A 22,851-nucleotide genomic window follows, 5' to 3' on the forward strand; every position below is an offset into this window, starting at 1 on the left:
TGTGTGCTGGCTAGATTTATGTCAACTAGACACAGGCTAGAGTCATTTGGGAAGAGGGAACCTCAACTGAGAACCACAGCAGATTGGCCTGTAGGCACGCCTGGGCTGTGTTTTCTTGATTGGTGATTGTTGTGGGAGGGTCCAGTTCACTGTGGGGGTGCCAGTCCGGGGCTGGTAGTCCTAGGTGCTATAAAAAGGCAGACTGAGCAAGCTATGAGGAACAGTGTAATAACCCGCATTCTTCCTTGGCTTTTGCTACAGTTCCTGCCTCCAGGTTCCTGCCTTGAGTTCCTGCTCTGATTTCGCTAGCTGGTGCACTGTAAGCTAGAAGCTGGAGTAAAACCCTGCCTCCCCTTGTTGCTTTTGGTCATGGTGTTTATCACAGCAATAGAAACCAAATTGAGAAGTGGGGTGTGGCATTCTTGTCCCCTCTGCTGTGAAGCCTGGTATCTCAGAGCATGTAAGTGTCTGCCACATCCTGAATGCTTATTGGTTGTTCCTTTAGTCTTTATGTAAGGAGAAACCACAGTGTATCTGTTGGTTTTATGCATCATGATAATTCTTCCATCCCGCACAACATTGTCATTCCTGTATCCTATAGTATTTGTCAATAGAGAAAAGAACTTTATAAAAATGCAAACATAATTTAAGATTTTTTTCTTTGAGTATACATTGAATGAGAGAAAAATTTCATGGAAGACAAGTCTGAAACTTTGACTTGTTTACGATGATAGTCCTAGAGTCCTGACGCATCATTTATAGCCTTAACAGTGCCATCCAGACTGCTGATGGGCATGAAATTTAACAATCTGCTTGGGAGTCATGAACTGGATGTCCATTCTGTGGAGACACTCTTATTAAGCAGTAGTTATACCAGACATTGCCATCCAGAACATTTGGAATTCATTTTGCCAACGTGTCAGCACTCAGTGTGTGCGTAGATGCTGGTTAGGTATGTACAAGACTTGGCTTTTCCTCCTTGTGAGTTCATGAGCTCTGTTAAGTCAATAATGCCAGGCTGGCTTGCTTTCAGATGCACTAGTATGGTGCCTGCAGAATGGAGGTTATGTAGAACGTGGATTATTGGAGTCAGCTCAGAGAACAGACTGTATGTGAAGGCGGTAATCGGTGAAGCAGGACAGTGGGTCAGGAGGCTCGTAGGACAGAGGAGAACAACCATGTGGTGGAAGGCTCCATCAAAGAATTGAATGGATATGTGGTTTGGGGATTGATCCGACTCTGAGAGAGTATAAAGGACAAAAGAATGTGGAATCTGACCAGAAATAGGCTGGAGTGCTGTCTTTCCTTCTATACCCAACATGCTTGGTGACATAGATTGACTTTTCCTTGGAAGTAAATGTTCTCTGTAGAAAAGGGTGTACCAGTACATAGGCATGGCTGCTCCCTTCCACTTCACCACATATCACCATCTCCACACAGGCAGCCTTCCCTCGTTATTGCCCACTGAGGGCCCCAGTGATGGGTCCGTACAATCGCCTTGTTATTTGAGGTGTTTCCTACTGATGCTCTCCATGCTTTCGAATCACCTCCACATTGTAATATCTGCCCAATTTGATGTGTGTACTGTTATGCTGGGGTAATTAGACTCATCAACTCCGTAATTCTTCCCTTAGCACTGCCATCTTGTCCTGCAGGAAATGCTTCCACTGTCCTCTCCACCCAACCAGTGGAGAGCCCACTCAGTGTATGAAGGATGACCTTCGTTATTTCTCAACCCTTACTAGAGACTAACGAGTAATGTCTTCCTGAGACTTGCAGCTGTGTCTTGTTTTTTCCCCTATGGTCACAGAAGAGGCCTCTCACAGAACAGTAAGGAAACACTCCTATGCCTCAGAAAAAACAGAGGGACTGGCTGGGGATGTAGCTCAGCGGCAGAACACGTTTTATTTTATTTTTTTTATTTTATTTTATTTACTTATTTGTTTGTTGCTGCTTGTTTGCTTGTGGAGGGCCCTGAGTTCCATCCTCAGAATGTGAATAACAAACAATGTTGTTAGCAGATAAGATTTGAAGCTCTTCCCTGTTTTCTTCTGTACTTGAGGGTGCACACCAACCATATTCCACAGCAGGTTTCCAACTGGTTTCCGAAACTTTGAGATGTGTGGTTCATATTCCAGGGGCCTTTTTTCTTCCTCCTTACTTGGCTTTCTTGGAGGATTGCTATCTCAGGACCACCATTGGAGGACTGACAATACAAACACGAGATTGCTGACTGACCCTGGTATTGTCCATGCTTTTAATAAAGCTTCTGGTGCTTTCCACACATAGTAAAGGGCTAGGCTTATCAAATTAGTTTTCCCTTTCTTTTCCGAAGCATTCACCAACTTAGGAATGTAGCATCAGCCCACTCTGCAGCCCACGCTCTGTGTGGCCCAGAGGGATTCCTGGAGAGAGAAGCTATGTCATAAGTAAGGGAAAGGTTAGGAAGCAAGGCAGAGCTGCAGGCATAGTGTAGAGCTGAAGATTAAAAGTTCCTGATGATGGCAGGAACCAAAGGATGTTAGGGAACTGGCCTAGTAGCATAGAAGTCAGAAGCCAGCTTAAGGAGCATCCTGGATCTCAAATTTAACCATGCCTTGGGAACAGCGAGCTGTCTAGAGTCCCGCAAGACCAATTAAATCTGAGACACTGGAGAGGACAGAAGCATCAGTGATTCTCGCCTGCAGCAAGGGGTGGATATCACTGGCGTATTCCAACTGCCTCTCAGCCTTAGGAAGCTCTGAGCAGACAGCTAGCTAGATAGGGTCAGGAGACACACATCTCTCCTTTCTCACTCCATTATCTCCATATATGATCTCAAACCAGTTCTGCTTCAGAGGACACCAGTGCGCTCAGAACCCCCAAACCTGTGGCCTTCGTACCCTCTGCTGGGCACCGGCTGCTTCTCATTACTCCCACGTGGTTCCCAGCCAGTTCGTTCTCCTCCACAGCCTGCTTGTTCAGGCCTATTCATTCCATCAAAGAGCTGAAGCCAACCTCTTGGAATCTCTTTTCTTTCTTCTCTTCTATACTGTGACTTAGTCACCAGGTGCCAGCCATCCTGCCTCTCAGCTTGTGTAATCCAGCCCACCCTCTCACCTCACCTGAGCTTTCCCAGGGAGTATTATCATTTGATTGGGATGGTTTCAGTAGCATGGGTGGTTTCTCACACCACCATGGGAGGGATTGATCTTGGTCTGACTGGGCTCCATCTTCAATCTCTTTGGGGACCTCTTTCTGAATCCCAAGTTTGACCATCTCTTGCTCTATCAATTCATATCGTGTCTTCTGCTCATTTAACCTTTCCTTTTTACCAGCCAGTTCTGTCTATGTGTGTGCCTATACTCAGCCTGCTTCCTCACCACCTGTAAATGGCATCGCTGCCTGTCAACTCAGTTTTGTGGAAATCTAAGCTGTCAAGCAAGGGTTGTTGTTCCTTCAACCCAATGCTGTCACATTGCAAAGGAAACTTAATGGGTCCACTGTTGTCTGTATCCTAGCAGCAATGAACGAGAGTTAGACTTCCTGTAGAGGAAGGAGGCTAAAAGATCCCCTCATACATGAAACCCCAGGCATGTCTCATACTATGCTCTGGCTGCCTTCTACCACGTCCTTGATTTAGTGGCCATTTCTTCTAAGACAATGGTTCTCAACCTGCGGGTCATGACCCTGTGGGGAATGCATATCATATATTTACATTAGATTTCGTAACAGTGGCAACATTACAGTTACGAAGTAGCAGTGAAATAATGCTAAGGTTAGGGCTCAGCACAACATGAAGAGCTGTATTAAATGTTCTCAGTGTTAGGAAGGTTGAGAAGCTCTGTGTGAGACCTGGTCCTAGCTCTTCTGTGTGTGTGTGTGTGTGTGTGTGTGTGTGTGTGTATGCGGTTAGAGGACCTCCTTGTACATTAGTTCTCTCCTTCCACCCTCACATGGGTTCTTCAGATAGATCCTGATCGCCAGGCTACCTAGAAAGCACCTCTTCCCACTGAGCCATCTTGCTGGCTCTCATCTGTTGTTTTCATCTGAAATGTCTTAGTTCTTTTGGCCCTGTTAACATAGAATGTGGTTCTGACTTCCCTTCTGAGGGACTATCATCGTCCCTTCCCTTTAATTCTCTCTCATTCTCCTGTGGTATTATTTTCAGACAGTCATGTTCCCTCAATCGTCCCCTTGTGGCCTAGAAGTCAGCTACTCAGAACCCTGTAGTCTAGCTTCTAGTATCTAGGCTCTGTGTCCTCTTCTATTATCTTTCTGCTGTGGTCTTCCAGTTGCTGAGTTAACTACATCTTAGACTCCCTACCAGTAATGGAATCTGCCCCCCTAAAAAAACGGAAAATAAAGGAGTATGTTAAAACTCCAGCTTGTCCCTTTCAGCTTCATTCCGCACACCATGCTGTGTTGTGATGCAGTACTCTGCCATCCCTTATCATTCTTGAGAATCCATAAGTAGAAGTGAAGTCCTGTATTCTTCTTAGAACAGATTTATGCAGGAAGTTCATGTCTAGAGAAAGGTACTGTGACAATTTGACTTAGCAGCAGAAAAAGAAGAGTGTCGGATATTGCCCAGACTCAGGTAAAACAGGTTCTCTGCCCACAGGGAGCTTCACAGTGTGTTCTGTTATTTAGTCTTCTCTTTGTCATTTGCATTTTCAAGACAGCATTTCTTTGTGTAGCCTTGACTGTCCTGGAACTAGCTCTATAACCAAGCCAGCCTGGCCTCGAACTCACAGAGGTCACTGACCTCTGCCTCCTGAGTGCTGGGACTAAATGCCTGTTACATCACTGCCTAGTTGCATGCTCTTGTTAGAGGTTAAAATGGTTACAACATTGGCAACCTGCACTGTTCAAAAGTGGGGCTTAAGCTTTGTTTGGTTGGTTTTTTCCCCTAAAAAAGAGTTGCTCATAAATATAGAGGTGTTTCTGACCTTAGGGAGAGAATGCCAATGCAGTTTGTAAAGTGAGGTGGGGGAGGGTGTGGGTATGCAGCTCAATAAAAAATAAACAATTACTAATTAACTAAACAAACAATAATTGTGAGGCCTTAATGAAGAGGATGGAAAACATAATGTAGATGTTCTGACAAACTTGCATACTGCCTTGTTTCCAAAGCCACGCAACCCACATAGACAGCAGAGCTTAGCCTTCTCTAGTCCTGCTGTCCGTGCATAGGAACTGAAGATGATGATGACTTGATGGCACCTTGCAAAATTCTGGAGAAACATTTGCCAGGCCACCCTGGTCACAAGTCTATCGTGCGGCGTGTTCTATGTGTTTACTTATTAAATGCTTGGAGGACTCTCAGGTGGCTGCAGGACTGAGGTGTTTATTGGAACAGGCTGAAAGGTGGGAGGTCATTTAGACCTGTGCTCCGATGCCATAGGAAAATGCCCAAGTATTCCACCCGGGGCTCAGCTTTTGGTCTCAATTAAAGCTGCGGAGAGCATGGCTTAGTAATTCCTACACGGTAGCTTTTTCATGTTTCCTGTCTGAGAAGCATGTAGACTACAAATGATGGCCAACTCTTCATCATTTGTCTGTGAGACTTCGGGCCCAACACTTTGTCAAAGATTCATTTTTGTAGTTTCTAAAGTCACAGGATACATCTAGAAAGGCTATGAGAACCCCAGTTCAATTTCAGCCTGCTCCAGGACTGGCAGTATTCTATAACTTCCTATAGAATGCTCTGGAAGATCAAGTCGTGAAAACGAGATAGCTGGTTGTTGTCCCTCACTCTTCATTCATTGTTAATGCATCAATGTATGGGCTGTGATTGCTTGTCATCTGTCTTCAGAGAGCAGGGAGAAGGAGCAGGGCCTCTTTCTGGAAAGCTGTTTACTTGCTTTTCAGTCCAGGGGATGCCTAACTGGTGTGTTAGGGACACAGACACTAAACTGGAGTGACTGGCTCTTTCCTGCAAAAGGCCAGGTAATAAATTCCTTATGCTGGGTAGGACTCAAACTCTGTTGGGACCACTCAGTTCTGCTTTTGGAGCATGAAAGCACTCACAAATGAATGAGTGTGGCTATGTTTCAATAAAACTTTATTGACTTGACGTATGTGTGAGAGAATCTGAGCACGTATGTGGGATTATGTGTGTGTAGGTCACAGGTAAACCTCAGAAACCATTCCTTAGAAGTCATCTGATATTTTGAGACCATCCTCCCTCAGTGGCTTGGAGCTTGAGGATTAGGCTCGTCTATTTGGTCAGAGAATTTCAGGAATTTGCTTGTTTGCACCTCAACCGAGCCGCATTGTAAGTTTGTACCATTATGTCTGGCCTCTTCCCTGAACTGAGGTCTTCAGGCTTCCATGGCAAACATTTTACCAACTGAACTATCTCCCTGGGCCTCAACAAAACTGACTTAAAAGAACAGGGGTTAGCCTGGATTGGCCCGTGAACATAACTTACCACCCTTTGTTCTGCATTCCAGAATTGCACCACTGGGTATATAACCAACTTCAGGAGGAATATCTATGACATCCAGATAGCACTGTTGATGTATTTCCTTTTTAGGTTCATAGCCAGAACTCTGCTAAATGTGTGTGTAATTAGTTGGTTATCAGAAGTAGAGTTCTGTTTCTTTCCTGGGTTCCCCCAAAACCCGCTTTGAGGGGATCCAAATACCATTATTTAATTACCTTTACCTCCTTTCTTCCCCAAATCACTTGCATTAGTTTACAACAAAAGGTATGTGTAGGCCGGGGATGGGGGGAGGGTGCAGCTCAGTGGAAGAACATAAATTTAGCTTGCATGAAGTTTTTGTGTCCCCCAAAATAAGATAAAAAGAAATAAAAATCAAGGTGGAAGGCACACGTGGGTTTGGGCTATCCACACTCACATAGAAAGGCCTCACAAAACAGCTCTTGCCATTTCTTACCCACCTGCCCGCGGTCTGTGAGGCTACTCAGCCTTCAGGCTCTTCCTACGTTGATTGCTGCTGTGTTTCCCATCTTATCTCCACTAGGGCAATTTCCTTTCAGAGGGGGGAAATGCCCCAATGCGTTGCATCAAGTCTCCCACTAAAGGAAGTGTTGGTATTTCTCTCTCTTTTTCTCTTTTGACTGAAGTGTAGCCAAGAACCATTCCACCACCTAAGTGGGTGTAAAGGAAGGAAAGAGAAAATCATAAGCTAATGAAAACTTTGGTGGACAAGTGACTGTTCAAAATAGACTCTGAGGCTCATAGGACAAACGTTTCACTAACTAAGGGAACTGTTTTCTATTTCCTTAAAGACATATCTCTGTTGTGCAGGCAAGAAGAAAAAGGGGGTTATATTGGAAGCACTGCTTGACAGGGGGCAGAAGAGGCGGGAACTTGAGCAGGAAAGATGTCTATCAGTGGGCGTCAGAATGTGGCAATCAAGGCCGACTGATTGGAAATGATGCCTGTGGAATTCTTCCTCTCAAGATAGTTTTCCTACGGAGCTGTTCCATTTCACAACTGTGAGAGTGTATAAATGACTTTCACATGCGACTGTAATTATGATCAGATCCTGGCAGTCAGGAGGTGTGTGCTGGACACATAACATGAAGACTCAGGAGTAGATGGCAAATCCCTCCCTAGGCCTCATGGCTAATCAGCAAGGGGTCACTCAAACGAAAGCACCCCTGTTGCTTGTTCCTTGGATATCATGGCCATTATGGGTCACATGCTTGACGGAACTGTAAGATATCATAGAAGTTGATTCCATGATGAACAAGAGATAACTATAATGAAAGAATTGTGTGTCCATTCTACAAGACACATACATAGTTATGTAAGTATGATCCCTATTCAGTCCCGGGGCAAAGGCACATTGAAAGGAACAATACTTGAGGCATGCAATTTGGTCATGCCAAGGTCACAGTCATGCATACAATGTGATCCTGAAACTAGATGTGCACAATTTATTTCTTTAAAATATACAAACTTTCAGGCTTATAGAAATGTTTGTGCAAAGATTGCCCTTGTATCAAAACTTGATGTATTAGCCTGGTATAGCAGAATACACCTTCAGTCCCAGCACTCTGGAGGTTGGAACAGTAGGATAGCAAGTTCCAGGCTAGCCTGGGGTATATAGTGATGCCCTGTCTCATAAAACAAGCAAAAAAAAAAAAAAAAAAAAAAGATTTGCTGGGAAGATTTGGATTTCTAAATCTTTAGAGTTTGAGAGCACCTAAGAGGGAATGAGAGCCTGTGTACACACGGATGTTTGGCAAGGAGGAAGTATGAACTAGAAAGCAGACGTCACTACAGTGCGAACAGCCTCCTCCCTCTGACAGTAACAACCCATCTGTGTATGTGAGGTCCACGCGCACATGCTTGTGCACAAGGTATATATGGAAACATATGAGCTACCGTGGCAGACATAAGCTTCTTGTCAATGACGGTGATGGGAGAGCCGCATTTTCCTCCTTGTCATGGCCTGGGGAGCAAGCTTGAGGAGAGAGCCTCATGAGAAGTGAAAGGCCTTGTCTCTTCAAAACTGCCTGTGAGGCTTCTGATAGCTCCATGCTGCTCTGCCTCAAGTAGGTCATGGATCCATTAAGCCATTATTTGTAGGGTACATACTGTGTATAGGATGCTGGGTACTAGACTATAGAACAGTTTTGTGATGAAGGTGCCCTGCCACCCCCAGCTGCAGGCTCAAGCACACAAACTCAAGGTGTTCCAGGCAACCCAGTGCAGATGTCACTCAAGTAGATGCTAGTGCTGGAGGATCAGTTGGTGGCATTAAAACAGAGTTGAAAACATCCCATAAAAAACAAGCTGAGGCTTCTCTGTCCTCACTGTCGTTTTTAGGTGTGTTCTTAGAAATAGTTGGAGATGATAACTGGCTTTAATTACAAAACCTTCTATAACCACAGTTGTCAGCCTATTGGCTGTGACCCCTTTAGCAAAACTACTTACAAAACTACTATTTCCAAAAATAATTACATTATGATTCATAACAGTAGCAAACTTGTTTGTGAGGTAGCAATGAAATAATTTTATTGTTGGGGTCATCACAACATGAGGAACTGTATTAAAAGGTCACAACATTAAGAAGGTTGAGAACCACTGTTCTAGGAAGAGGTAGCCTGCCTGCTATGTGGCAGTTGAGCTATGTATCTATCAGTTGACTGGTGTCTGCTTGCACCAAGCTGTAGTCTATCTGTAGGCAGATAGAAAAATACACAGATATGGATTTTTTTGCTGTCAACTCAAATATTTGTGTTTTTTCTTCCACAGAAAAAACAAAGAACAAAAGATCTATCTCGGGTGTTTCATTCCTACAACCCATATGATCACAAGGTAAGAGAAGCATGTGATTGGTATATTTGGGATTAGAGTGTTCAATGGCAATTCCTAAAACATGTAGGGGGCGTGCTTAGCTGTGATTGCCTCCCATCCTAGATCTTCCTAAAGGTTTCACTTTATATGTCACAATTTTGAAACACACTAACAATTGTATTTGTATTTCTGTTTTTAAAATGTCTTATAAATTAAACAGAAAATTTCTGTTTATGAACTGAATTGCTGGCATTTTTCTCAAGTTGGAATGTACTTTCATGGGGGCCAGAGCTGTTGATGTCCTGTGGAGGTTCTTACCCAACATGCATGAAGCCCCTGGCTTACTCCAACTCTGCCCCAAAACAAAGGAAGTCCACAATACATTATTCATGAAGTGTTGAAAGTTTGGGTGTTCTCTTGAGATGGAGGTGGTGATTTTACTATTTTAGTTGATCAGTGTTTTCCTTTGAAATGCTCTGGTGAGTGAACCAGGCTTTGGAATTGGTAGAGACAAGCAAAGCCTTTACTATCAAATCTCTAGTTTCTGTTGTTCTGATACCTTCTATGCTAAACGGACAGTATGTACAAGAAGCAGCTCATGCCTGACATCTGAAATGCCCTTCCAAGACCACCGAGGTGAAGACCAAGGTGTAAGGTCTCTCACACTCCCTCCTGCTGCTCAGTAAAGACCCACAGCCCTTCCTGTACAGGTTATGCCCAAACTTTCCACCCCATGCATTTGAAGAACTTCCATATGTGTTTTTACTTATAAGCATTTCCCCACATATTTGTCAAGGAAAGGACTCCTTTAAAAAGTATACAAATCAGGGATTGGAGAGATGTCTCAGAAGTTAAGAGTATTGGTTCCTCTTCTAGAAGACTCTGGTCCAACTCCCTGAGCACACATAGTGACTCACAACCATCTGTTTCTCCCATCCCAGGACATGCAGAGCCCTCACCTCACCTCCATAGGCACTGCCCACAGGTGGTGTGCAAACATACATGCAGGCAAAAGGCCCAAACACCTAAAATAAAAATATACTTTTTAAGCTCAAAATTCATATGCTAGTGGCCAATATTAGAACTCCTAACACTCCATATCTTCATGGTGAAACACATCACAGGTTTTCTTTCTGAGGTTTGTATGCTGTGAACTGTTCCAATAAATTTGTTAATTAGAGATGATTTCAGAAGAAGACAAGCAAACAAAAAAAAATCACACAGTTAAAATGTTACTATAAATATGAGTCCTTACCTATGAACTTGCTTGCAGACATGGTGGGAAGTTTTCAGCCAGCTAAAATAAGTGATATGAAAATCCCTATTCCTCAATTGAGAATAGATAGGTATCTAGACTCAAGAGACAAAACAAATCCGCCAATATGTGGAATTTCAAAGAACTTAAGAGTTTCTAGTGTGTAACAAGGGACTAATTGACTTTAGCTCCAGAAATTTTTAACAGAAGTGTTTATGCTTTGTGGAGATGTGTGATACTAAAAGCTATCATTTCTTGGCATTTTATTCCAACCTCAGTCAGTTACTTCGAAGCAAGGAGGGATTCATTTGAAAGAGTCTGGGAGCCAGTGACATAATAGTCATGTGACATCATTGGCCAAAGACTGGCCAAACTGCTGTGAGGAGTGTTGCCTGCCCTGCATGAGACCATTTAATTAGCATAAGTCCTCTAACAACTTAAGTTAGCTTTTAACCACAAATTTTCAAATGCTTTGACAAATCAAAGGTTTTGCTTGAATTGTCTGAATTTTTCCTACTTCTATTATTTTTAAAATTCACAGATGAGGGAAATTCCTTTTTTCTTTCGCTAGAACTCTTAATGGAGCCTACCCTGTAGCTCCATCTGTAGCTCCTACCGGCTTCCTCCTCATTTCCTTTGTGGCATGGTACCAAAGTTGCCTCAGAAGATTTTGGATTCATCTTGTGAGGACTTCACTCTCCTACAAACCAGTTGTTGGCAGTGAAGAGTTGAATAGAAATGCTAGATGGCTTCCTTTTGATCTCTGCTCTCAGATCAGTTGTAAATTATTATGAGGAGCTAGCCTGCTACGTGAGTTATTTTGAGCCTATAAGTTGGTCTGTCTTTTATTCTGTGTGTTTGTAAAGAAGGGGGAAAGGGTTGTAGGCATCTCCAGGGCCCCTTAGTAACTGCCTCCCATTTTTTAAAGCTTTATGTAAGCAGATCTTAACCAAATTATTTTATTTCGTCATTGACTGTAATGTTTACAAAGCCATAGGAAGCCATGTCCGTGTACTGTCTTCTCCATCTTGTGTGTGCTTCTCCCTACCATAAATAGAATAATAGTCTGTGTTTCACACTACTTTGTCATTTTAATTATCTAATTACAGTCAGGCAAATCAGTTTTCTAGATAGATAGGTTTGAGTATAAAATATTTTATAAGATATGGTTGAAGTTGATTCAGACATCTCATGTGCAGTGAGATTTCTGGAGTGATCTTTAGAAAAATAGACATGTGTATTGTAAATGAAAGCTTACATAAAATAAAACATCACTTGTCTGGAAACTGCTTTAAAAAAAATTCCAAGCAGGGGTGGAGGGGGGTACATGGAGTGAGCTGGACCATGTGTTGGCAATTATGGGACCTGAGTGACAGCTTTGTGGGGGTTCTTCTGTGTATTTTACTACATGGTCGAAACTTTCCATAATGCTAGAGACAGGAGAGTAAAATAAACGTAGGCCTGGGCTGGAGAGTGAGTGTTCTCATATCCATCTCTCTCTGGCTATGCTTTCGAGGTTAATGTTCCCCTTGATGTCCTTGAAGAAGGGAAACAGCATTTCAGTGCTGGGTTCTTGATGCCAAGTGAACTCAGGAATGGGACTGTTGTGCTTCTGCTGCTGTCGGTTCCCGGGAGTTCATCCCAGGTTAGATCGGGCCAGGGAAGTGATAGCCTTGCCCACTGCTAAGCGCTAAACTTGTCATTCCAGAGAATAGTGAGTGTTCCTAGTCTAGGGAGTCAGGTGTGTTCCCTGTCCCCCACCCCTTCACCACAGCCAGGCCAGTTCCTGCCTAAGCACAGGTGAAGAAAGTCACCAGGTTAGAGAAACATGCTGCTCCAGGGAGGCCATCTCATTTTGTAATCACATCCTAAAGCTTTTGTGTAGGTAGCAAAATGGTCACTTGGTTTTTCTCTTAAATGCTATTGCCAAAAGCAAGCAGAGCTGAACAGCAAAGTGTGTACCTGAATGGATGTTGGGAAACACTGCTTAGCTGGAAAATGGTGCTGGGGGCCTGGAGAGCTTCATTTTGGAGGGCTTTCTTTTCATTTAAAAAGAGATGTTGACAAGAATTTTTACAATAGTAACTTTTTTAAAAGACCATATAAATTTATTTGACCAATGCATATTATCTTTTATCTATTCTGATTGAAAGGAACTTCAGGAGAGGCAGCCCAAAATACCAGGGAATCTAGTTATATTTTATCTGCTATTCTAATATCTAAAGCTTATAAGTTCTGAAAATAGCATACTAACTGTCAGGAGAGGTTACCCACATGCAGGCCTTCCAGGGTGCACAGTGTCAATCCAGAACTGAGTTTTCCTTTCCATAAGTCACAGGGAAGTCAGGGCCGGATATAATTAGGGTAGTCCTATTAACGGCATGCCAGCTAACATGTGGAGTGTATCTTTATCCTGAAGAAAACATTACACACATGAAAGATGCATTTCTCTTTTTCCTTCCCTTTGCCTCTCTTTTCCTTGTTAGATTTTATCAGAATTTATGTGCTCAGGGGAAATCTAGGTTTATTAGCTGAGCATAGATGTTTATAATCTGCTAATGTACAAAAGTTGTTGTGAAATATGAAACCACTTTGAAAGGAAAAAGTTAGAAAACTGCGGGTCTGCAGCAGCTTTTAACATCTGCTAAGCTAAGTTCTAAACCAGTTCATCTAAATAAATGAACCTGTTTCCCCACCAAGGGCCTTTCTATTGGGCTATCACTGTCACACTCTCTAGCTTTCGTGAGGCCTGTTTCGTCTTTCCTATAGCAGCCAGCTATATTAAGAATTTTTCTCTGTACATCGATGTAAGCTGATGGACATGCCTCAGGCAAAAAGTCAGTATACATCTTCTGCATTTGTGGCTTTTTCTTTGTCCTGTGATGATGGCTATTATTTAATATGTATTTCAACAAATTGAAAACAAATTCACATGTCCCAGAAAATAGCAGTGTTTGAATGCACTTGGCAACTTCTTCTCTCAATAGGAAGAAAATGAACACCAGTGCTCTCTTCAGCACATGATCTTGCTTAACTCAAAATATAACTCAGAATTGGCCAGAGGGCCAGCCTGGCCCCGAGTACTCAGAGAATTGTGTAAATCCCTCCCCCACCTCATCCACCAACCGTCTGTCCTTTTATTTACGTCCACTTTTCTACCAATACACATGTCTGCCTGCCCAAAGTGCATAGTCAGCCACAGCAGCAATTTCAAAACAGGTAGGTACTGCCTAAGAGTCCAGAGCTCTGGGAAGAAGTGGCAGTCTACAGAGGAAAGGAAGAGCTGGCTAAAAAGACAGAGCCCTTGACATGCAGCTGTCAGGACCGCTTAATTTAGACCCCCAAGACCCAGATATCCTAATGCATTCTAAGAACCCCAGGGTTAATCATTAGGATTAGCTTATATCAGGAAACACAATGATTGACAACAGGAAGGATGCATATATTCTATCTTTGGAAACATTGGTGTTTTAGGGGGGAAATGTGCTTGTCTTAAAATCCTTTGGGGCTAGCTCATTCCTGGAAGAGGTTCAAGTAGGTGAAGTATTACCATAGAGAGTTGGAACATGTGTGAGTGATTAGGGGCAGAGACCGCAAACATGAGTGACCATCAGAGCTGATCATGTCAACCAGTGTGGCCAACACTAAGGATTTATAAAGCGGGTACTGTAAAGCATGTGCTGTTTTTAAAAGTATGAAGTTTTTATCTAAAGACTGAGTGGCAGTAGATAGATAACTCAGTTGCTAAAATGGTTGCTGTGAAAGCACAAGGATCTGAGTTCAATCCCCAAAACCCATGGAAAAACACTGTATGGTAGCACACACTTTTAATCTCAGTGCATGGGCTCAGTAGCCCATCACCTAGCCTATTTGGTGACTTCTAGGCCAGTGAGAGACTAAATCTCATAAATCAATAAAGGTAGAAATCTCTGGCAGCTGAAGATGACCTCAGGCTTCCACAAGCATACGCACCCATGTGCACGGGTAGCACAGGTACCACACATAGGTGCACCCATACAAATGTGGGTCTGTGTGCACACACATACCTATGGGAAGACTGGTCCAGTAACTCATTAGCTAGCTCAGTGGTACAGCTCTTTCCTTGTGTGCATAAGGCTGTTAGCTCATTCCTGGCATCACTGCTGTTTCTCCCCACCCCCACCCCCCAGAACCAAAAGATTACTCTAGACCTAACATGGCATAGTTGTAATGATGTATTAGTATATTTTAGTTGTGTGTCTGTATACATATGTTTTCATGTGTATGGGTATACGTGTGAGTGTTCAGACATGCATGCACATGTGTGCACAAGCAAAGTTGATGGTGTCTTCCTGGTTACTCTCCATTTTATGCATTGACTCTCTCAGTGGACCTCTCACTGAACTAAAGCTGGCCAATTCCAGTTAGTCTGGCTAGGCAGCTCACCTGGGGACCCATGACGTCTGTGTGGTCACGTCACCACATCTCCCAAGCTGTGTGGGTTCTAGGGGTTCCTCTGGGCCTCACACTTGGATGGCAAGCACTTTATCTACTGAGCCCAGCCCAAGCACAGGTTTGTCTTATTATCTCACTTTATAGGTGTGTATAGGTTTTGCCTGCATGTGTGTTTGTATACAGTGTGTCAAAAGAGAACATGCGATTCCCCTGCAACTAGAGTTACAGATGGTTGTGAGCTGCCGTGTGCGTCCTGGGAATTGGACCCTGTAGATCAACCAGAGCTCTTAACCACTGAGCAACTTCTCAGCACAGCCTATTTTTTCTTTTTACTAGAATACCAAATATACAAAAAAGTTTATTTCAATAATCCACACTTCCTAAGACTACCTTAAGAACTAATTATACAAACATGTCTGGGAACCTTGTCTACCAGTGGTCAGTGAAATGTTATACAGTAAATGTATAAATGTGAGGCAAAGTTCCATCAGCTCTGCTTTGATCGGAAGTGTACAGGGGAAGTCTGCACCAACAACTTTGGGCTGTGCTACTGTCCTTTCTTACCCAAGGTGTTAGATACTTTGGTGACATCAGTTTCATAAATGCTTGCATCATACTTATAAGCAAAATATACAGCCTCATCTCAGAAGCAATATATTGATGTCCATTAATCAGATTGTATAGAGATGCAAAGCAGCAAGAGTCCTTTCACCTGGCTTTGGTACCCAGCTCCTGCTGTTTGAAGAATGATGGCAATCTGGAGGCAGCCACAGTGTTGTCAAGCCCTCAGCCCCCCTCCCCCACAGTCCCACATAACAGAGCATCAGAGTGCTATGAGCTGTGCTTCCAGAGTGAAGAGAGAGAGAGAGACAGAGACAGAGACAGAGACAGAGACAGACAGACAGAGAGAGAGAGACAGAGAGAGACAGAGACAGAGACAGAGGGAGATGGGATTTGGATCCCTGCCTGCTGGCCCTACAGAGCCTCAAGCTATCTGTTGTCTGGAAATAGCAAATTCAGTTTTTAATTGATCCAGCACTCTATGGTAGCCAGATTTCTCATGCATGTGCAGATAAAGAAACAAGTTATTGATCCGGCATGTTGATGTCATGCTTAAAACAGTTCTGCAGCAGCTTGCCCAAAGTCGTTTGTGCATGTGACTCTGCTTTCCACCTTTGGCAAAGATGGAAAGCACTTTGAAAAGTGATCGTAAGGATGTTGCTATCTATCAGGCGAGTGTCTGGCTGACGGTATGTCCTTACTGTCGCATTGACACACATCCTTATACACAAGTCACACTTCAGTTGTAACCTCAGAATGGAGGGATGTGAAACTTCAAGAAAAGATTAAACTCATTCCCTCAATTCCCATCTAAAGACAAACAAATGATGACCCGGCCTCAGGATAAAGCCGAGGTCACATGAACAGACCTTTGAATATAAAACCTGCTTCCATTTATTGAAATGCTTTCCTTCCGTAGATGGCCATGTGATTGTCACCACGGTTGCAGCCATAGCTCAGCTGTTTCCTTCTTTCATGGACTGTCTAACCTGGGCTAACCTAATCCAAAAGCTCTAGCCTCCTTTTAACTGCATCATATCTAAGTAGCAGGTCATATTTCCCTGAGCCTAACTTTGATATTATATGTATATATTTTCCTTTAAATGGGATATTAACATTAAACATATTTTATATATTAGTCTAGTTTATTTTGCTACCATAGCTGCAGGGATGGGTAGGTAAAACTTGCACCCATGGCAGTGATTTTCATGCTCTGAAAATGATGTGCCCAGAGACCCACAGATACCAGAATTCTACTCTGCAGGCTAGATGAAGAATTTACAATGAGAATGAAAGCCAAAGAGATCTTTATTATGGCCATGGGTTATAATAAAGCAACCGTGCATGTAGCTGGCACCTCTCTCAGAACTTTGCATGCACATAACTTATTCAACCTTACACTAGCTCTGGAAAGGGAGCACCCTTGAGGCAGGGGGATGGGCGGGGTAGGGGATGCTTGCTGCACAACCCCGGTACCTAAGTCCAATCCCAGAAACCACGTAATGCAAAAGGAGAAAGCTGATTCTAAAATGTTATCCTTTAACACTTATTCTGGGGCATTTGTGCCTACATATGCACTATACATGATAGATAGATAGATAGATAGATAGATAGATAGATAGATAGATAGATAGATAGATAAACAGATCACACATACTATACACAATAGTTAGACAGAGAAATATGAACATAATTTTAAGGTTGGGATTCCTGTACCCTGCCCTGCCCATGAGGAACTTGAAATGCAGAGAGGTTAAGTAACTGTTATAGGTTACAAAGCTAAATTTTCTTGCTCCAGAGTATATGCCCATTAATTACCTCTGTGGCATGAATAATTGGAAATCTAGACAATAGGTAGATTGGCAAACACAATTGTCTACTCAGGGTTGACATGGGCCTTCTTTCCTTCTCTCTCCTTAACTCCAAATCACAGTCTACATAGAAGTATTAACAGAATAAGAACCAGAACAGGTTCCCAGCCCGATTAATTCAAAGTCAGCCTAGAAAGAAGAAGCATACTTAAGCTGGGGATTGGGGCTATTTTGTTAGAGAAGCTCGCCAAGGGCTCTTGGCCATTGCCGGGCATCCATATCCTCATAGTGCATTGTCCAACTTACTCCTTTGGCTCTCCTCATGGGACCTATGGAGGTAAAATGTCAGAGTGGTCTCAGACCCAAAACACAGGAACTGTCCAAGCAGAAAAATGGGCAGAGCCAGAGCTCAAGAACCTAAAACACTGAGCAAAGCTGAGGAGACTCATAATTCGTGGATCTTGGAAATGACAGCAGGGCAGTGTAGGAGCAGAAAAAAAAATCTTCCCTGTCCCTTACACACACACACACACACACACACACACACACACACACACACACACACACACACAATGCAGATTCTATTTGCAATGACTTGTGAATAGAAAATATTTTCATGGACCAACAATTGATTCTTTCGTGGCTTTGTATGCTATTAAGACATAATCTCAGTTCTCAGAGCACTGTTGAAGTGTACATGAGAACACCACTCTCTGGAGAGTGTAGCAAGAGAATTGGGAGATATGGGAGAAAGGAAAAGTTCACTCTGACTCCCTTTTATGGGTTATCCCAAAGGAGTTGCAGTAATAGAGGAACACCAATCACAATCAAAGTGTTGTGTATTTTTTTTTTTAAGTCCTGATTCTAAAACTTGATTGAGATGTTAGTTCCTATGTTTCAAATTATTTGTCAACCCTGAAAGCATCTGTGACTCCTGTCACTGGTGATTTACTGCTTCTACTGCTTCTGGCATCCTGGGGAGAGGAGTTGCCTTGGGCCCAGTACCAGGGTCTGCCTGGGTCTGCCTGTCACTCCCTGCTCATCTCCTGCTGCTCAGGTCACTAGAGCTTACTCTCCGCCTTGATGACCTGTATCTAATCAGTCTGGGTAGCTATGTTTTTCTCTCATCACACTGCCATGGTCTCAATGCATACCCTACCCCTAAACCAATTTTTTCCACATCTCCCAACCTTATCTATTATACTCATAAACCTTACTTGTCCCCAGTCAAATGACAGATGCTGTCCCCCCAGCATTCACTCACTGTGGTAGACCCAAAGTCGTATGCAGGGCTCCCCGAGTCTGCAAATTAGAACACAAAGTACCCAACTTAGTCACAACGTCAGGTAACAGTGGGCATGCTTTAGCATGCATGTAATTGCATGAGTTCCATGTGTCGCATTGTTTAGTAGTTGCACTAAAACATTTACTCATTGTTCTTTCTGACATAGATATCAGGCTGTACATGTGTCTTCCTTTGCCAGCGTGCACTCCACATGACTTACACATTTCACTTGGGCAGGTTGAATCAAAACATTAGGAAGGAGAACATTTAACACAATGGAACAGAATAAAACTGATTTTCAGAGCCTGGCTTATGCATCAAGTCCACTTACTGATCGTGCAAGGTCTTGGGTTCTATTCCTATCACTCACCTTGGGCAGCTTACAACCATGTGAACTCTAGCTCCAGGCCCTCCAGTGCTTTCTCTCTCCTCAGGTCTCCACAGATACATGCAACCCCCACCACATATGTACATAGATAGATAGATGGATGGATAGATAGATAGATAGATAGATAGATAGATAATAGATAGATGATAGATAGATAGATAGATAGATAGACAGACAGACTGATTGATTGATTTCAGACCTTCCCTTCATTCATTTCCTGCCTAGAGGACCAAGTGACAGCTAACAAATGTCAGACACAGCTTATTAAGCATATACTCGTATTTTTTAAAAAGAGAAAACAACTTACTAAACTCGGACTCTCACAAGATTTAGGAAAACATTGACCTGGAAAATCTTTGTGAAAAGTTTCTCGAAATTATAAGGAAAAATTAAATTAAAACATGCTGTTATCATGTTTTAAAGAAAGTTGAATTTTAACTACTTCCCCTAGGATAGTATGCTCTGCTTTTCAAAAATGCAGCTCACCATAAAATAAAATTAATGACTTTTAGCTGTGTATTTTATTGGGATGTGCTGGAAATCCCTGACAGTGCCATGTCCCAGGCATACACTGGAGAGGTGAGGGCTTCTGCCGAGGCCTCGGCTTCCACTCTTCTGCTGCTGCCATTCTGAGGATGTTGGTGGGGTCTGGGTTGATGCTCTTCGGGGAGGGACTCCCCAGACCTGGTTCCTCTTTCTCAGCAAATTATTAAGTGATTAAAGGCCCCATCTGTGAGCCACAATAAATGACTGCCACCTTTGAGGTTAGATTCTGAGTTACATGAAGCAATTGCCAGAATTCTGTCTAGAGATAATAGTGAATAGAAAGTATTTCCCTGGGCCAATTGCCCGGTCCCTTTGGGGTTTGTTTGTTTTACAGTATTAAGAAGACATAGTTACAGAATGCCTTTATGGCACTTTTGAAAATGTGTGTGTTGATACTCTCCTGGAGGATATAGGAGAAGTGAAAACAGAGTCTCTCTCTATAACCCAGCATGGCCTGAAACTCGTGGCAATCCCCCTGCCTTAACCTCACAAGTACTGGGTTTACACTATTCACAGCTTCCATTGTCTTCTCTTGAAATTGGAAAACTAGAGTTTCAACATCTGAGAAGAAAATGCGTTCCAAACTGCTGCTGATGATGGTAAAACGTTTTCTATTTCAACATGTGGTCTGTAGGTGCCTTTTAAGGCTTAAATGTATCTCTTTTAAAAATATTTTTATTGAAAAAATTTCCATGCAATATGCTTTGATCAAACCTCTAGATGTATCTTAAATGCAAATAAAAGTACAAGAACTGTAAAGACTCAAGTTCTTTGGTTTATAAGTGTATTCCATTTTAACCATTGGAAAGTAGAATAATCTAGTGATTTTTGCAGGAAATAAAATTCTCTAATGTAATTTGGGCTTTTAAAGCTACTTATTTGTCTTTATTATTGTATTTGTCATTATAATTTAATATAAAATGAGAATTTTAAGTGAGGCACCAGAGGTTCCGAGTCTGTGCTGCCCACCCTTTCTTCCCATTAGTAACTACAGTTTCCTTCTGTTTTCTGTTGTCTCACATTCTCTTGCCCTGCAGGCTGCTTCTCTTTCCCTGTACATAACTCAGATTCCTGTTTTATCAGTATGTCGCCACACAGTCACTTAGATGCTCTGGCTTCTTGCCTTCCTCTGTCTTCCTGTTGGGTGTCACTTGTGGGCTCTGCAGCACAGTGCATCATAGCCTTGGTTCCTTCTCCACTGGGGAGGGTACCATGAGCACTCAAGAGTACATGTGTCCATTTTCACTGGTGAGTGCTCTCGGACGAGGCCAGCGGATTCACACGTCTGCTGCTTAGGAAAGAGTGGGTCTTCCCGTCCTGCTAAATTCTTCCTCCTCCTTCAAGACCCAGATTAGTTTTACCTTTTTCACCTCTTGTCTAACATACACGGAAGGTTTTCCTCCTGGAACTGGAACTTGTGTGTGCCTTTGTTATCTTTACAAACCAGATGTGACACTTGCGGTCCAGTGGGACATGGAGAGATGGTAGCGAGCATCGCTTCGCATTCACTGTGCTTTGTGGCAGACTCACTTGCTGATATCACAGTTTACCTAACTCTGCTAGGAACGCCTTGAGGATAGGGATCATGGCTTGCGTTCCCTCCCCTTTCACCTTGAAAGACCTTGAATTGAGGGTACAACTTTGATATTTTATTTCTTCCTGTGAAATGTATTTTATTCCTATCTTAGCAATGTAGGGTGGTTGCTCACCGTCCCACAGCAGATGCTGGGCTGGGATTGAGTCTTCTCATTCTAGTTTGACGATTTGTGTGGGAGGACACAGCGGGGATGTGGTAATAACCCAGGAGCGTGAGTCATAGTGCGTACTCCCCAGCTGTGGAGAACATACTGAGATGGCTCTTCATTTTCAATTATAAGACAGGTAATACCCGACCCCATATTCAAAGAAAGTCTCTTGCCAGCCATGCCCTGCAAACTCCCCAGCCCCTCTCCAAAGGCAACAGTTGTTTCGGGTTTTGTGTGCATGCTTTTAGAGTTATTTTACACATATTGATACATGCTTTTTCACATTCAGACACTAAAGCATCATGCATTCTTCCATTTCTTTTTCCTTTTTTTTTTTTCTTTTTGCTCCAATCCTTACCGAAAGAGCTGCCACATTTCTTTTTCAAAATACCCCAGACCAGGTGTCGACCATATTTATTTAAGTGGATTCTTATCTATAGCTTTTGGAGTGGTCTCTGCTCTTTTGATCTTAAAGTGTTGTACTATATAATCTTATAAATGTGCCATGGAGTGCCTTTACAGCCATTACCTGGAAGAAAGCTCTAGAAGGTTGTCTGGCTGTTAGATGGATGTGTTTGCCGTCATTGCTGGTGTTGTCAGGGGCCCATTTATCACACATTTCCAGGAGTGATCTCGGGCTGCACTTCTTTCTCCACAATCAACACACTGTCACGGCCAACTTTTCAGATCTTCTTGTTAAAGGAGAAAGTATATGCCTTCTTGCTTTAATTTGTTTTTCTCATGTTAGTGTATTTTCTCAACTATTATAAAGAACTCTAAAAATATGTTTTGGTCTTTATAAATAACAACCTCCAATTTCAAGCCTCTGACTTTTGCATATACCAGCTATGCGATATTGGTAAGATGTGTGTGCTTTACTTAATTTTCTTCCTCTATAAAATCATGCTACCATGCTATAGCCAAGTTACTAAGACATCGAGTCCATGAAGTTTACCTGTTTATAGGATTGTCGAGAGGATTAAATGCAATAGTGCCCAGTACGTAACAGCTACTCAGTAAATAGCTATTATTGTAGTGAACAGAGAGTCGCAAGGATGCTTCCCCACAACAGATATTTACCACACAGTACATCGTCGGTAAGAATGCACTTTCAATAAATATGACCGCTAGTATAATATTACAGTTATCAGAACAGGAACAGGGATTGTATATCTGGTAAATCTCATTCCCTCTACGTAACTTTGTGACGTGTGCTGTGCAAATATAAACTAACTGAAAGAATTCATCTTCTTCTCCTCCAGAACTAAGTCAAGTGTTACAACAGCATCGCACCATAGAGTTTGAGGCTCTGAGGTCTTATTCCCACCCTACCCCCTTCCTCTACATGCAAAACCTTGTTGACATTACCTCAAAATGCTTGATTTCATTTTAACAATGAACGCGTCCTCTGGAGTTGAGGTTAGACATTTAAGAATCTTTACTCACAAAAAACCAAAAAGCCTTACACTGAAAGCCTTCACCAAAATACAGTTTGTAGGAATTTTTTTCCAACGATCCCAATATATTCTACATATGGGATCTTACTAAGAATTGAACAGGATTTATA

The 22,851-nt window shown here is 42.6% G+C and overlaps 1 protein-coding gene and 1 long non-coding RNA gene across 7 annotated transcripts in view; both read left to right on the top strand.

The window, feature by feature from the left end:
* LOC120097733 (uncharacterized) overlaps positions 1 to 7,763 on the top strand; it is a 29,347-nt gene extending 21,584 nt beyond the window's left edge. The window contains exon 2 of the long non-coding RNA XR_005495363.2: positions 262 to 7,763. This is a non-coding gene — a long non-coding RNA (uncharacterized LOC120097733). The remainder of the gene's footprint in view (positions 1 to 261) is intronic.
* Positions 1 to 22,851, top strand: part of Cdkal1 (CDK5 regulatory subunit associated protein 1-like 1) — a 552,607-nt gene that overhangs the window by 415,887 nt on the left and 113,869 nt on the right. For all 6 annotated transcript variants that reach the window (XM_063276594.1, XM_063276597.1, XM_063276593.1 and 3 more), the window contains 1 exon segment: positions 9,218 to 9,280. In XM_063276594.1, the coding sequence (XP_063132664.1) occupies positions 9,218 to 9,280 (63 nt within the window).

The sequence above is a fragment of the Rattus norvegicus genome, chromosome 17, assembly GCF_036323735.1.
Source record: "Rattus norvegicus strain BN/NHsdMcwi chromosome 17, GRCr8, whole genome shotgun sequence".
In the NCBI taxonomy this organism is placed as follows: Eukaryota; Metazoa; Chordata; class Mammalia; order Rodentia; family Muridae; genus Rattus; species Rattus norvegicus.